We start from the raw sequence: 15,292 nt of genomic DNA, 5'->3' as shown, positions 1-15,292 counted from the left end.
AGAAAGTAACTCATGATGAAGGGAAAGCCATCTGGAAACTGTCTCACTGCAGAATTTCCCGGCTGAGATGACTCACAAGTGGAGTTTTCTTGTTCCGTGTTGGGCAGGTGTGTTATTGTGCTGAACCAAACGTGTCCCCACATGTACGATTTCACTTTCTCTTGAGGACTTATCATGGTGAAGAAAACAAGAGGGATGTGAAAGGGAGAAAAAGAAGGTAAAAAATTACTGATAATTTCTGATCATTGAAGAGAAAAGATGACGAGTGGAAGAAGGAGCAAGGCTGAGGCAAAGTCAAGTCAAGGCCAGAAGAAAGTCCTTCAGAGGTATGGTTCAGTCTCTGAGCATCAGTGTCACAAGTAAAGTCCGGCATTGTCAGAGCCATCCCCACTGTCTGGGTAGACAAAAATTACAGAGATACTAAAGTGCAGCTGTTAATACTAATCTGGTTAGGACTGTCAGTGGACAGCACTAAATACAGCTGTCAATGATCATCAAGATGCATTGTGATCGGATCACTCAAACCAGTGGTCTGGAATGCCCACATGCCCACATATCTTTCGTAGTGTAAACACCAACCCATCCTGAACAGGAACATACCTCAACGATGCAGGACATGGTGGTTGTTTTGATGACAGCACGCCAGAAAACGAATGACCTTCCCAGCAGCCTCAGCTTTACTCCGTGTTTACTGCTAGCATGCTAAATTAATGCTCCCATGCTAAACCAATGCTAACATGCCGGACTAAAATAGCGAACGTGTTAAACATTATACCTGCTAAACATCAGCATGTTAGCATTAACAGTGTAAACATGTTATGTTGCTGACATTAGCATTTAGCTTACGACACAGCTGTGCAGTAGAGGGCTATAGCCTCACGGACCCGCTAGCATGGCTGTAGACGGCTTGTCTTTCTGAAGCTGAGCACTTTCACATGAGGACTAATCATGGTGAAGAAAACAACAGGGATGTGAAAGGGAGAAAAGGGAGGTAAAAATTAGCTGTCTGAAATCTTCCCTAAACTGAACGATGAACTGAATAAAAAACAGTTGGAACAAAAGCTAATCAGAAGCACCTCTGTTAAAATCAAAACTTATAAATCAAAACTATAGAGCTAAAGTCCTACACTTAAAAAAAAAAAGAAAAGAAAAAGAAAAGAAAAAGGTTGTGTGAACTTTTGTCAGAATTGAATGAAAACTGAAAATTTTAGCTGAGGATTTGGGATCAAGTCATAAAGGTGGAATATAATACAACACACCTGTCTTACTCAGGTGTGATCATGTCGGATAAAAGCTGAATAATGATAATCAAATGAATCATAAGTAAGGCTTCATATTTCCGATATAATAACAATATAAAATAACATGATTATTGCTCAAGCAGTGTTAATGAGATTAATAATAATTATAATGATGTAATTATAATAATAGTATAATTATAGTTGTTCTTATTGTTCTTATATGCACCTTTATTGTTCTTATTGTTTTTACTTGAGTCTTTTGAGACTGTGGTGGAGAGGAGGACGCTGAATAATCCATCATGGACAATGATCAGCACCCTCTCCATCACACAGTGGACAGACAGCGGAGCACCTTCTCCCACAGGCTATCTATCTATCTATCTATCTATCTATCTATCTATCTATCTATCTATCTATCTATCTATCTATCTATCTATTTCCTGTTTGAACCCCCAATGTGTTCGATAGGGCTTTTGTAAGAGTACATTTCTTCATTGTCACATTAATAAAGATTTATCTAATCTAAATCTAATCTAATCTAACAGAATCTGTCGAGTAGTTGGAATGTTGGGAACTCTAGAATATTATTCATATTATTCTCCTCTGCTGATCAGCTACTCAACACTGCCCCCACCTGTCCACCTGTGAGATACCAAACGATGCTACAGCTATAGACTCCATGACTCACTGTCTTTTGTCAGTAAATAAATGGATAAGAAATAATTTCCTGAAGACCTCAGCTCATTCAAAACTCTGCAGCTCGGCAGAACCGAGAGGAGAGAGAGCACATTAGTCCATTTTCAGATCCTCTGCTCTGGCTTCCTGCAAAGAAACCTAAAAAATGTATGACTTCCTGATGCAGGCCTGAACCTTTTCAAGATTCAAGATTCAACATTTCTTTATTGTCATTGAGCATGACATGTCAATTAAATTTGCATTGCAAACCCCATGTTAGAAACAAGATAATAGGAAAGAAAGATTCTAAAATAAGATTAAGATACTAGAATAAAATAAACCAACATGCAATAAAAATATTCGTAAATGCAATTAAAAATATACCAGAAATGAAAATATACTAAGACAATAAAATATACTAAACAATAAACAATAAAATATACCAGTGAAATGATCCGACAGCAGATGAAATATACTAAAATGTATATAAACAGTATACAATAAAATATACCAATGAAATGTACCAATATACTAAAATGTATATAATTTAATTTAACTTTTGTGCTTTGCTTTGTATTTTACTTGATTTTTAGGATTATTTTCAGATTCATTTTTTTTTTTTTTTGTTATTTTGCCTAATCCCTGTATGAAAGGCGGTCAAAATGAAATACGCAGAGATGGTGTAAAGATGATGTAGTGATTTCTGTTCACTCACTAACATCTGCTGTGCAGCAAGTTGCAAGCTTCATCTTGGGGAAGTTGCGGAGTCCCTTGGACCACCTGTTCCTGGTTCTAACTTGACTTCCTTCATCGGCGTTGTTGTTGCCAACTGACTGACAATTAACAGAAGGTGCCTTATTTGTGCCAGGTGGTTTCTTATCGGTTCCAGCAGCGGTGGCTTCATGTAGGCCGGCGGTGGCTGGTGGTGCATCATCATTGCCAGCAGGGTTTCTGTCAGCTGTGGCTGTGGCCCTGTGATTTGGGCCAACAGCAGCGGTCTCACCTGAGTCGACTCTGGCAGTGATCTCTTGTTCACCCGGAGGTGGGTGATCCAGACCAGTAGCAGATTCTTGATTACAACCTATCACTTCGCTGGACGCCACAAATTGGTTGAATATCACTGACGGCTGATCCAGTTGGCTGTTCTTAATAGTCAAACGGGCTGCAGCTTCTGAAAGCATGCTTTCACATAATTGTTGCGGGTTGTGTCAGGAGCTAAGTGTTTCATTGTGATAAAACTGTGTCCTAAAGCTTCGCTTGGGGTGATTCGTGCACTAGGATCCACACGCAGCATGTGTTTGAGGAGGCTTAAAAAGGCCAGTTTGTCCTCATACTCAGTACCATTCTTCGCCCCTGCGCTGGTCATCATCACATCATCAAAACATCAAGTCAAAAAGCTCATTTCTTGTGCTTCTGCTCTTCTAATCAGCCTCCATGGAGCACCAGGGGAATGCTCGTCCTTGCTGAAGTAGTTCCAGGTATGAATCCCAGCGTTCAGCAGTTGATCGTCAGGCTGACCCTGCGTCTGCACGATGAATTTCAAGACCTCATATTCACTCCGAAATGGATACAGGTGCCTGCCCAGGTACATGTAAGCCAAAATGCAGCCGAGGCTCCACATATCTACAGCCTCATTCAATGGGAGGCCCAGAATTACCTCTGGGGCGCGGTAACCGATGGCTTGTATGGTGCAGCCAGGCCTTATTTTGGGAACCGGAACGGCCAAACCGAAATCAATCAATTTTAGCTTGAAGGGCTGCAGCTTCTGATTAACCGGCATTATATTGTCTGGCTTGATGTCTGAATGTACCACACGTATGCTCTTGAGGGCATTAAGAGCCACCAGCATCTGCTGCGAGATGACTCTAATCTCAGACAAACACAGTGGACGAACCAACCGCTTCCTCACCAGTTCACAAAGACTGATGTCCAGCATCTCAAACACCAGACAAACATGATGTCCCTGATATTTAAAATGCTCAGTTATTCTGATCAAGTTTTGGTCGAGGCTTTTTTCAAGTTCTTCAAACATCCTTGTCTCTCTTTTACCAACCAAGCAGAAGGATTTCCGCACAATCTTCACGGCCACCTTCTCGTTAGTGCCGAGGTTTATGCACTCTGCCACTTTTCCATAAACACCCTGCCCCAGGAACTTTTTTATCTGGTACTGGCCTGATTCAATGGAAAGAATGTCGTTTATCATAAAAACTACTTGCTCTCTCATAGATCGATAACTTGATGTCTTGGCCATTTCTAACAGTTAAGTTTCTATATATAATACTGAGTGCAAACGTTACTGTCTGATGTATTTACAAGAAATTTGGGCATTATTCAGTATTCATATCCTTGCTCTGTAGTGCTTTGATCTTGTGGCAATGAGTCATAAAAAAACGTAGCTAAAAAAACGTGAAAGTGAAATTTCTAATTATGAACTGGAAATTTTAACTGAGGATTTAGGATCAAAACTAATAAAGGCGGAATATGACGGGAAGTAGAAACTGCCGTCGCCAGCACACCTGTCTCTCTCAGGTGTCACCGACACCGTTTGCCCGAAGCACACGTGACGGCGGATCATGTCGGGTAAAAGGTGAGGAATAAAATTCAAATGAACCGTATGTTAGGCTTCATATTTGATATCGAATAACAATATAAATAGCATGTCTTACCCTCTCCTGCTCAAACCTCGCTTTAAGGTTGGCTGTGCTCCGTTTTGAACGATGTTTATTGTTTTTTAGCACGTCGATCGCACGTCTCGTCTCGTATTATTATTATAATTGTTGCTAATGTTTTTGCTATTATTATTATTAATAGTAGTGGTAGATTTTTTTTCTTTCTTTTTTTTTTTTTTTTTTTTTTTTTTTTTTTTGTTTAGCGTCTGGCCAAAATCGGAAAGACAGAGGCACCGGCTCTTATTATTAGTAACATTATATTTGGGTAAGCAATGTTCTCAGTCATATCACATGCTTTGAACATAGTTGTTGTTTTATGGATTCACATTTATTATTTCTCACATTTTTCCCCCCTTTTTATTATGTTTTCTGCAAAGGAAAAGGAATTCATTTGGCCATGGCATCCCTTGCCGGTCAGTTTAGTTTATCTGAGCTGCTGTTCGCACTTCTCTCCATTAGAGGGCTGCAAAACACCGCGCATATGAAAAATCTGTCGATGACGCAATTTTCCTGAGACGGAAGTGACAAATTGTAGTCGTTAGAATTGCTGATGGTGACATGACAAATCAAACTGCACTCTGAAAAAACACTAAGCAAGACAAGTCAAGAGACAGGTGGGTGTTTTACGGGCTAAGCGACGCGGGGTCCAGTGCTTTCCTGTGATGGAAACGTATTTTCTATCGCGGGTTTCTGTTATTCTGTCCTGGGCTTGAATGAGCTGTGGATGAGCCCAGCCCAGCGTTGGTAGTGACAACGGAGCTAATTAGCAAGCTAACTTCACACTTCGAGCTGTTTGTGTTGACTGTTTTAACCTTACTGGGGGCTGAATGTAACACAGCGATGATTAGCTAGCGGCTCAGTTTATGATAATGACTTGTCATAACTTTTGTTTGCGTCTGTGTCGTGTAAACGTTATTCAGGCCTAACCCTGAATATCACTCCTCCTTTTACAGCATAAACAGATTTTTTGGGGAGGTCTCCATCACCAACAGAAAGGATGGTAAGAGATTTATCATTTGCTCATTTCCTTTTTGAAATGGAGGCACATTCACTGCTTTCATACAGTTGTTCATATTGCATGTGGAGTGATCAATTATTTATAGTAACCTTTCAGCAGCAGAGTGAACTGATCTTTTTTTTTTTTCGTTTGACAGCATGGCCGAGTGAAAATTAAATCTACAGCCCAGCAGGAGGAGGAGAAAAGAAAGGAGCGGGAGAAGAAACTGAAGATATACGTGGCTGCACGAGATGCCTGCTTTTCTAAGGTTCTGTAGAAAGACAGATTCCACCATAGATTTTACATGATAGAGCGGGTGATACTCGGCATTACTCTTATTTGAAGAAAAAAAACAAAATCAATGAAAAAGACAAAAACTAACAATGAATTGATTCTATGTGTTATCAGTTTATTCTTTATTCCACCTTAGCTGTGTTTGCCGGACGTCCTGGCGTCCACGACAATACTGGATAATACTGGAAACGACAATTTAAAATCACAGCATTAATAAGAAATACAATATGAGCCACACATAAAGATCAGATAAGTGAAATGACTCAACACATGAAACAATAAATAGCAGTCCTGTGTAATGAAAACAAAAACAAAATTTTTAGTGAATTACAAAAACACCGTCCTGCTGCTGTAAATACTCAGTAGAGCACTTCATGTGCATTGATCCACAACTGAAGATGGTCCTCACAAAATGGAAAATTCCTATCCTGTTTGAGTAGCGTTTGTTTAAAGTTGTAATGTCCAGCTGTTAAGGGAAATCACTGAACCTTTATTTAAATTTAAACTTTATACCTTTTTTTTTTTTTTTACATATTTGTGTCCTCATTAGGAAGAAAGGTGGAGTAACATCAGCCTTATCCTTTGTATCTGTAAGCTCCATAGTTAATATGCAGTATTAAAAAGCATCATGTTTAGTGCATATTGAACAGCTTCAGTGACAAAGCCATGCCTGTTTATCATATTTTTGTTTTGCTTTGTTCCCTGCTCATTTCACTAAGTCCTGTTCCCGTGCCTGCCTGCCTGTTTGTCCCTCTGTGTATTTGCCTCACACCTTTGTCCTATATGACAGAGGAAGGAGGGCATTTGGGATGATGAGGCTCTCCAGCTGACCCAGCAGCTACTATCATCCAACCCTGACTTTGCAACCCTGTGGAACTACAGAAGAGAGATCCTAATGCACCTGGAGACTGTGAAGTTAGATCAATACCAGTTCTCTCGTCAACTGCAGATTCTCAATATGACACTTTTTCAATGATAAATCATCTGAGTTACGATAGGAGAGTTATGTTTTTGTTTCTTGATATCTGCTCCAGGGACGAGGATGAAGTGCAAAAGGTTTACGAGGCCGAGCTGTCATTTCTAGAGTCTTGCCTGAAGGTGAACCCAAAGTCCTACGGGAGCTGGCACCACCGCGGTTGGGTCTCAGCCCGCTTGCCTCGACCAGACTGGGCCAGAGAACTGAGCCTATGTGATCGCTGCCTCAGCCTGGATGAACGCAACTGTGAGTGTTGGAAAAAGGAGATATGAGAATCGCAGAGATTTGGATAAGGCTTCTTGTCATTTTATCTCAACCTAGTACGTCACTACGCTATTTCTGTGCATGTCTCACGCCATATTCTCCCATCTCAACCAGTCCATTGCTGGGATTACCGTCGGATGGTTGTGAAGATCTCTGGTGTGCCTGTGGATCAGGAGTTGGGGTTCACTGATCGTCTGATTGGCTCCAACTTCTCCAACTACTCCAGCTGGCACTATCGCAGCACCTTGTTGCCGCAGCTCCACCCAGAGTCTCCTGAGCCCCCATCACCGTGCCGCGAGCCTCCCCAGTCCTCCCCTCCACCTTCTCCACAAACCCACTCTCATCGCGTCTGTGAGGAGCAACTCCTCAAAGGTAAAATTGACAAAAACTTGGCAAATGAATGGCCAGGTTGTGTAGTCAGCAGTACCTAATAGTGACGACAGGGGGCACTCTAGAGCTTTATAAAGACTATAAATAGTTGTGCTTTGCAGCTCAGCATATTTAGCATCTTTTTCCTTCCCAGAATATGAGCTTGTACAGAATGCTTTCTTCACTGACCCCAACGACCAGAGTGCTTGGTTCTACTATCGCTGGTTGCTAGGCAGAGGTATGTCCACCTGTGTCTATATGTACAAATTTGTTTGAAGGCACATACCAGTTTTTCTGTACATGCAAATATTTGCTCTCCTGACTCATTTCTCATACGTCAAAATGTTCTGTCTTTTGAACAGCCGAACGTGAGGAGATGATAAGCTGTGTATATGTCAGTCGGGATGAGGAGAGAGTAGCCGTCGCCTTCTCTAGGCCTGTTAATGTGAGCATCCTCACTTATTTTCATGGATGAAGCTTTCTCAATCTTGCAATGTTGTGGTTGCACACACTTTTCTAGACTTCTAGAGTTCACTTTTTTAAAACTCTGCCCACGGTCCTTTTTATCAACACGCAGCTCAGCACAACAGTACAAAATGCAGCCAAAACACTTTCTACACATCACAGGATCAACTCTTGTACCAGAACGGCGACAATGAATGTCTCCCAACAAGGAACACTTTGTCCCTCATAATGACCAAAAAAAAAAATGAATCACAGTGTGCACAGGGAGGTGTAGTGTTAGCAGCATTGAAGCTAGCACAGCTTCAGTGCTCCATCTGTGTGTACACAGGATGCGTTCAGGTGCAGTATGGAGTGTAGGTCACCAGTGTTTTGGCAGCATTCACAGGCCACACACACAGTCACTGTAGTTTCGTAAAATACGCCCTTGTCTGTTCCGTGAGAACAACTTTCTTTTTATCGATTTTGATATTTAAAAAGAAAATACCCAGGTTAAGAAATATTGCACTTAAATTATACTTTTTTTGAAGAGTGTACTGTTCTAAGTACACCTTGTGCTATTTTTGTCACCTTCAGGTATACCTAAGTGTCCTTGAATAGTCCTTGAGTAATACTTGAGTGTACCTGAAGTATAAATAGTATGTTAAAATGACTTTTTACAAACTTTATGTGTATTGAAGTCCACCAGTGATTCAGGAGCATTCAAAACACACTAGTATTATGTCACCAATGTGTTGGAAATATACTTAAATATACTTAAAATGAAGTGAAATTAAAGTGCACTTTAATTAAGCTGCCAATAGTGTATTACAAAGGACTTGGAAATAATAATAATACTTTATTACTATTAAAAGCAATTGTAATGTAGTACACTTTTTAGAAATACACTTAAGTACTACTTAACACTACATTTACAATAAAGTACACTGCAGAATTAGTATATTCATTTTTTAATAGATTTAAATGGAACTTAATGGCATCTGCCAAAACAAACACTTTCATCTGACGTACGTTGGCAGTGTGCTGGAGGGGTTAAATTGCAGCTCGTTTTGTTGCAGCCAGCTGCTGCGCTCTCACTCACTGAAAAAACATAAAAAGTGGTTGTCTCCATTAGTCACCTGGACACAAAACACGTGGGAAAATAGGGTCCATAATCAGATGGTGTGTTTTTTTGTTTTTTCTTTTTAGAGGGAATATTAAAATGCCATTTTTGCCCAATTTTGACAGCCCCAGTTGTGATAATGGCAATATTCCAACTAGATTGCGTAATGATGTCTTATGGTTGCACACAGCATGAACAAGCATGGTTGAAAGTATTATTGCTGCCGGCTCTATGGGGGGGGGGGTGTTCACCACATCAATCAGAAGCACCTGGTTGAGGATGAGGAGAGCTCAACAGTTACTCTGAGATCTCAACCAATCAGAGAATCGACACAGACTCTCATTGCTGAAGCTTTGTGTCATGAAAGATGAATCCTCGCTGACCGTGTGAGGAGTTTTTTTAAAAGTGAACTCAGTATTGTGACATATGTGTAACTAACGGCAGCGTTTACTCGCCAACCTCTCTTCCTGCCTCCCGTCTGTTAGGCGCAGTCTGTCGGCCTGCTGCTGGTGCTCGACGGTCAGCCCCAGAGGGTGGAGTGGAGGAGTGTCCACCCGCGTTTCAAACACAGCCCTGTCTGGGTATCCTTTTCCATTGGCTGGTCAGTGCCACAGACATTATCATTGGCTGTGCTGCTGATTGAACAAGATCCACTGTTCTCGTTGTTCGTCATATATCACATGTCGATAAGACGCTGTGGTATGTACATGAAGAGAAAGAGTTTCCTCACAACACTTTGTGGTCTGGAATGGAACTTCTTTGTTCCCTCTACCACAGACATGTAGTAGGACTTTATGGCTTTTTTTGTAAAGCTTGTCTAACTTGTCAGGGCACAGTGACACACACAGAGGGAGTTTAGTCAGAGATAGCTGACGTACATGCATGTCAGGAGGAATCAGCTGTTGAATTCCCTGCTCTCTGCATACAACTTGTCAGGCTGAGCTTCCTGTTTATGGGAACTAGCAAAAAAAATGATTTGAAAAATGATGATGATGGTTTTATTCCAGGAATGTAGTTTAATTAAAGATCATTTCTTGGCACAACATTTTTTTTCCTTTCATTTGGGTACTTGCTGCTTCCGAGTACCACTATGAGTACTTATTAATACCACCACAGCTCTATCATGCTCAGCACACACACACACACACACACACACACACACTACCTCAGATCGAGTACAGTAGCAGTGCAGTGGATTGCGTGAAGCGTCTCTTGGCGACTGCAGCTACTGTTCCCGTCACATGAATGAACCACATGAATGTTACATCAGCCTGCTGTCTCCATTAAACGGCACTGAATCCTAATTCTGTTCCCTCAAAAACAAAGTCATGTAAAATCAGGAGCAACACTCGTTGATCGAATGTCTTTCTGGTCTGAGCAAATCCAAGTGAATTCATTAAAGCGTCACTTCAGTCTGCTGTATTGGCATGGAAATGAGCCACAGATTTACTATGCACACTCACACGTGGGTCTGGGTGGGTTTTATTCAAAGGCGGCTAATTTATGTCAGAATCAAACTCTTCTTTTTCACTTGTGGCCATTGTGTCCTTTTTATTTTTTTAAACCTTAACACCGGCTCAGATCTGCGCTCTTCCTCCTGGAACGATAAGCGACATCACAAATGAACACAACCTGACTGTGCACTGGACTGAGAAACACACTCACAGAGACTGTGCTCTGTACACAGGTGACGCAAGTCGTGCAGCCTTACATGTGATCTTTACTAACGCATATTCCCTCGAACGTCCTCACACTGTGAACTTTTAACTTCCAAAGGTCGAACCGAGAGTTGGTGTCGGGACTCCGCTACGGATCAGGAATTGTTCAGGTATTGTCTTCGGAACAGTGGCGGCACATTGTGGAGTTTCTTTAACGTGTGAAAACCGACTGTGCTCTTTCTCTGTAGGAGTGAACTCTCAGTGGAGAAGACCTCAGTGTTGCAGTCGGAGCTGCACTCATGCAACCAGCTGCAAGAACTGGAGCCGCTCAATAAGTGTAAGCGCTTTTAAATGCATTACATCCACGTGGCTCCTCGTTCTTTACTCAACCAAACCGCCAGCTTCACATTAATACATAATAGTGATGTGTGCTGCTGCTGCTGATCATGACGTTTTCATGCCGCCACTGAAACACTCTGCTCGCCTTGGCAGGGTGCTTACTGACCATTATCCTCCTGATGAGGGCGCTAGACCCTCTGGGATATGAGAAGGAGACACTTGCTCATTTCCAAACGCTGAAGGTGGGTACGAACCGTGTACAGTGTGTGGCACTGACCAGAAAAGAGTGACAGATCACTGACTGAGGGCTCTCACTTCCCTCTTCATAAAGGAAGTGGACTCCATGCGCTCTGCATACTACAGTGACCTGTGCAGCAAGTTTATGATTGAAAACACCATCCTGAAAATGGAGTATGCCGAAGTGCGCGTCTTCAGTATTTCTGACAAGGTTGGTTCAGAATTCAATCATGAAATTATTTTCTGCCATCTAAGGAATGTGTGAAAAGTCATTTTTCCTGTTTTTTCTAACAGAACCTGACCACCTTATGCCACCTGGACCAGCTGTTATTGGTTACCCATATCAATCTGTCCTCTAATCAGCTGCAGCGGCTGCCTCCTCAGTTCGCCATGTTGCAGTGCCTGGAGGTAATAAAGCTGCGATTCAAATCCAATCATCTGTCCTACATGGACGGTGTTTCCTTCCATCTTTTGTGTCCCACAACTGGCAGATTACACCAGGAAAAGGTATTGATTGCATCTTTTTCCACATGGTTAAATGGTTTCTTCACGCTTTCAGGTCTTGGAGGCTGATAACAACTCCATAGAAAACCTGGAAGGAGTGTACCACCTTCCCAAACTGGAGGAAGTCCTCTTGAAAAACAACAGTATCCTTAAATCCGTCGTTCACATTGATTAGTTTGTTTGCTGGAGAGCGTCCTGTTCTCGATCTGTGTTAGTCCTGTGGCATCATTGTCATGGAGATCATTGCATATCTGCGCACTTCTCTCACAGTGTGCTCGTGACTCAAGAAATGTGTGAATCAACTCTGAGAACGCAAGGCTCAGCAAAACAGCCCCGCTAAAGAGTGCGAGCAGCTGACGGCGTGCGAAGGCTGTGGTGTAAAAGAGGCACCGCGCACAAGGACGGTGTTTACAGAGTTTAGAAAACTGCGGCGGTAACGAGACTCTTCTGCTCAATGCATGAATAATTTGTTTTCACCTGAAACTTTGAGTAAATAAAATCAGCACTGCAATTTCACAGAGCACAGCGGCATCATTAAGAAGGGAAGAGACACTTAACGGCGCATCATCGCCGCAGACTCTTTCCCCCTTCATGCTTCGCTTCTGCTGATGCGCTTCAGAGGAATTAATGTGCTTTGCAGGTCGTGACTCTGGCGCTGCATTCACGTTTTGTTTTCTTTGCACGTGAATTGCAGTTTCGGTGCAGTCCTGTGCGGTGTAGCTTTAGGCTTCCAAGATTTATATTTAGAAAAATTAATTAATATCCCAGTGTCATATTCGACATGAGGGTCTGACCTTTGCACCAGTGTCGGGAATATGTGCGTCCTTTTCCTCCTCTTCATTGCTGCTTATGTTGCTCACCACAGCACACAGGAAGGCTTTTCCATTAACCCAAACGCACAGAAATCTCCACATTGGCAGACCTTCAGCCGCTGGCCTCCTGCCCCAAGCTGAAGCGCCTTGATCTCCGTGGCAACCCTGTCACTCAGACGGCCAACATCGAGTCGGAGTTGGCCGGGCTGCTGCCCTCAGTCACAGACCTCCTGCTCTGATCGGGAATCACTGCCACCGTCGTCCCGTCGTTCGATTGTCCTTCACATTCTCTGGCGTGTTTGTCTGTGAAAGAGCAAGTGGGTGTTTTTTCAAGCGTCTTGTGACTCTGTTCCACTTGTTTGGGAGAACGTCAATCACATCGTCCCCCTGAGGGTCTGAAAGGCTGATGCTTCAGAGCGTATGTCAGAAACCTCTCCAACACCTTCAGCTCAATGTCTAGACGTGCGTACGTGCGTGTGCGTGCATGTGAGTGAGTGCATAAAAACCAATGTTGCATTTCTTTAATTGTGTGTGCGTGTGCGTGTGCGTGTGCGCGTGTGTGTGTGTGTGTGTGCGCGTGTGTGCGCACGGATGTCCTTATTATAACATAACATCAAATGCATGCTTCTACAAGCTTTCAAACGGTTGAATTTAAAGAGAAGCTTGTAACTCATGTTCAGAGCGTCGCATAATTCTCATTCACATTTTTTAAAAAGGTTGTGTAAAGCATTTAATATATGACAATATACTGTTGCACAGTAAGTCACAGACCCAGTAATAAAACAGCACACATTGTGTCACTGCCTTCCAATAAGCCTCTGGTGTTTGTCACTGTCAGAGAAAAACGAGCATCACATGTACAGACCTTCCTTCATCCCCAGCACATTCACAAGGCGTTTCACAGGTGTGCCAGCAGTGTGTCATCTGATTCAGCTTCTACTTACATAGTTGTCTTTGTTCATTTGTGTATCTTTTTCATGTGACAAATTCGACTTTGCGACATATCGGGTTGGTGTTTGTTTTGCGCTGATGCCATGGCATTTTAAACCTTTGGGCCAAAACTGTCATACGGGAGTGTCTAAACATAACAAATACACTGAAATGAGATCAAACTGAAAATACCACACCTTTCAGCTCACGGCACAAAGGGAAAAAAACATAAAACTTCATCTGCAGTTTCTCACAAATCATTTGCCTCACTTGGACGATCAAATTCAGCCCCTGTGGAGACACAGTGCAGGTCTGCAGCCCTGCAAACTGCTCTGTGAGGTAATGTCAGCATGCTAACATGCTGATGTTTAGCTATTAACATTTACCTTATTTGCCATCTTAGTTTAGCATGCTAACACGCTAATGAGCACTGAACACAGTACAGCTGCAGCTGGTGGGAATGTCGTTAGTTTTGAAGGTATTTGGTCATAGCCAAAGTAATGGACAATCTCATATTTGATGATGGAACTAATTATTGAAAGTTAGAAAAGTTATTGCAATTCATCCAATAGTTAAAACTCAAGCCCACAAATGTCAACTTCAAGATTCAAGATTGCTGTTATTCTCATTGAGCATGGACATGTCAACGAAATTTGCATTGCAACCCCTGTGTTAGAAAGAAAGATAATAAAATAAAATAAAGAAAGTAGAATAAAATGAACTAACATGCAGTAAAAAGTATGCATAAATGCAATAAAAATATACTACGACAATAAAAATATTCCAAAAACAGCTGAATATACTAAAATGTATATACTGAAATGCAGCTGACAATTAGTTAAGCGTATGTGTACTTAAATGTAAAGTACACAGAAGGTGCAGGTGAAGGTGGACAAAGTTCAGTGTGCAGTGGCACGTAGTCCTCACAGTCTCTCACTCCAGTAAGGGGCTGCAGGGGGTGATAGCCCTGACAGCTCTGGGGAAGAAGCTGTTCCTCAACCTGCTGGTGGCGCTATAGGGAAAGTCCTTGGATCACCAAAGTCAGCAGGCTGCATCCTCCGTGCACCATGAACATCTCAAAAGTTCCTGGACCAACCAACAGAAGGACCTACGTTGCTGTTACGAGATCCACGCTGCTAGCACGACTACAAACTGAGCAATCGTTTTTAATCCTGTCAAATTAGCACAATAATATTTTACAGGTGCGCACAGACAGTGAGGTCGCTTCATGTCCACTGGCATCATAAGATTTATCGAATACTCTAATTAACACGTGTTCAGTATAGTAATGATGCAAGAGAATTCAGGTGCTGTCGTTGAGAGTTAACCCATCGTACAGTTGAGAAACTCAGTGAAAACCAACTGAACCAGTCAGTGAGGATGACTGCACTCATGTCAGAGCTATCAGATTTACACAAGAGTAGACGGGCAGACACGCACCTTTCTGTGAGTCAAGGCGCGGACCGTCCCACACTGTGGGTGGGCCATCTGTCATAGTGATGGACACAGATAAGACACCCAAAGCAGGAGGCTCACGGGTGTAAAACAGCAAATTAACAATGGCTGAGTTACATTTAGCTGCTTCGGTTTTGGCGTCCTGGTGCTGTGCATGCTGGCTCGCTGCCACGACTTTCTGCCAGAAATATAGTGCATGATTTTTTTCCTGTCAAAAGTCAAAATGTCTGCTGAGAAAAAGACCTATTGGTTAATTTATCCTATCTTTAAAGTTATTTATTAGCCTTTCATTTCCCCTCTTTTACTGT

General features: G+C 42.2%; 1 protein-coding gene across 2 annotated transcripts; it reads left to right on the top strand.

The window, feature by feature from the left end:
* The first annotated feature begins 54 nt into the window (after positions 1-54).
* On the top strand, positions 55-13,407 carry rabggta (Rab geranylgeranyltransferase subunit alpha). 2 transcript variants are annotated; one of them, XM_041935097.1, is made up of 17 exons: positions 55-326; positions 5,539-5,585; positions 5,740-5,850; positions 6,667-6,791; positions 6,911-7,098; positions 7,231-7,488; positions 7,640-7,723; positions 7,848-7,930; positions 9,535-9,630; positions 10,631-10,736; positions 10,826-10,877; positions 10,956-11,044; positions 11,200-11,288; positions 11,378-11,494; positions 11,578-11,691; positions 11,843-11,930; positions 12,690-13,407. In XM_041935097.1, the coding sequence occupies exons 2-17, from the start codon at positions 5,583-5,585 to the stop codon at positions 12,836-12,838; spliced, it is 1,752 nt and encodes a 583-aa protein (XP_041791031.1). In that variant the 5' UTR covers positions 55-326; positions 5,539-5,582; the 3' UTR covers positions 12,839-13,407. The 2 variants fall into 2 exon arrangements, with proteins under 2 accessions (XP_041791031.1, XP_041791030.1); XM_041935096.1 differs by lacking the exon at positions 55-326 and adding an exon at positions 5,109-5,199.
* The last annotated feature ends 1,885 nt before the right edge of the window (positions 13,408-15,292 follow it).

Source organism: Chelmon rostratus, chromosome 4, assembly GCF_017976325.1.
Source record: "Chelmon rostratus isolate fCheRos1 chromosome 4, fCheRos1.pri, whole genome shotgun sequence".
NCBI lineage: Eukaryota > Metazoa > Chordata > Actinopteri > Chaetodontiformes > Chaetodontidae > Chelmon > Chelmon rostratus.
This window is presented reverse-complemented; position numbering and strand designations above follow the sequence as displayed.

Coding starts and splice junctions, on each gene's coding strand:
- rabggta (XM_041935097.1), top strand. Junction 10,878..10,955: donor ACGGATCAGGAATTGTTCAG/GTATTGTCTTCG, acceptor CTTTCTCTGTAG/GAGTGAACTCTCAGTGGAGA. Junction 11,045..11,199: donor ACTGGAGCCGCTCAATAAGT/GTAAGCGCTTTT, acceptor TCGCCTTGGCAG/GGTGCTTACTGACCATTATC.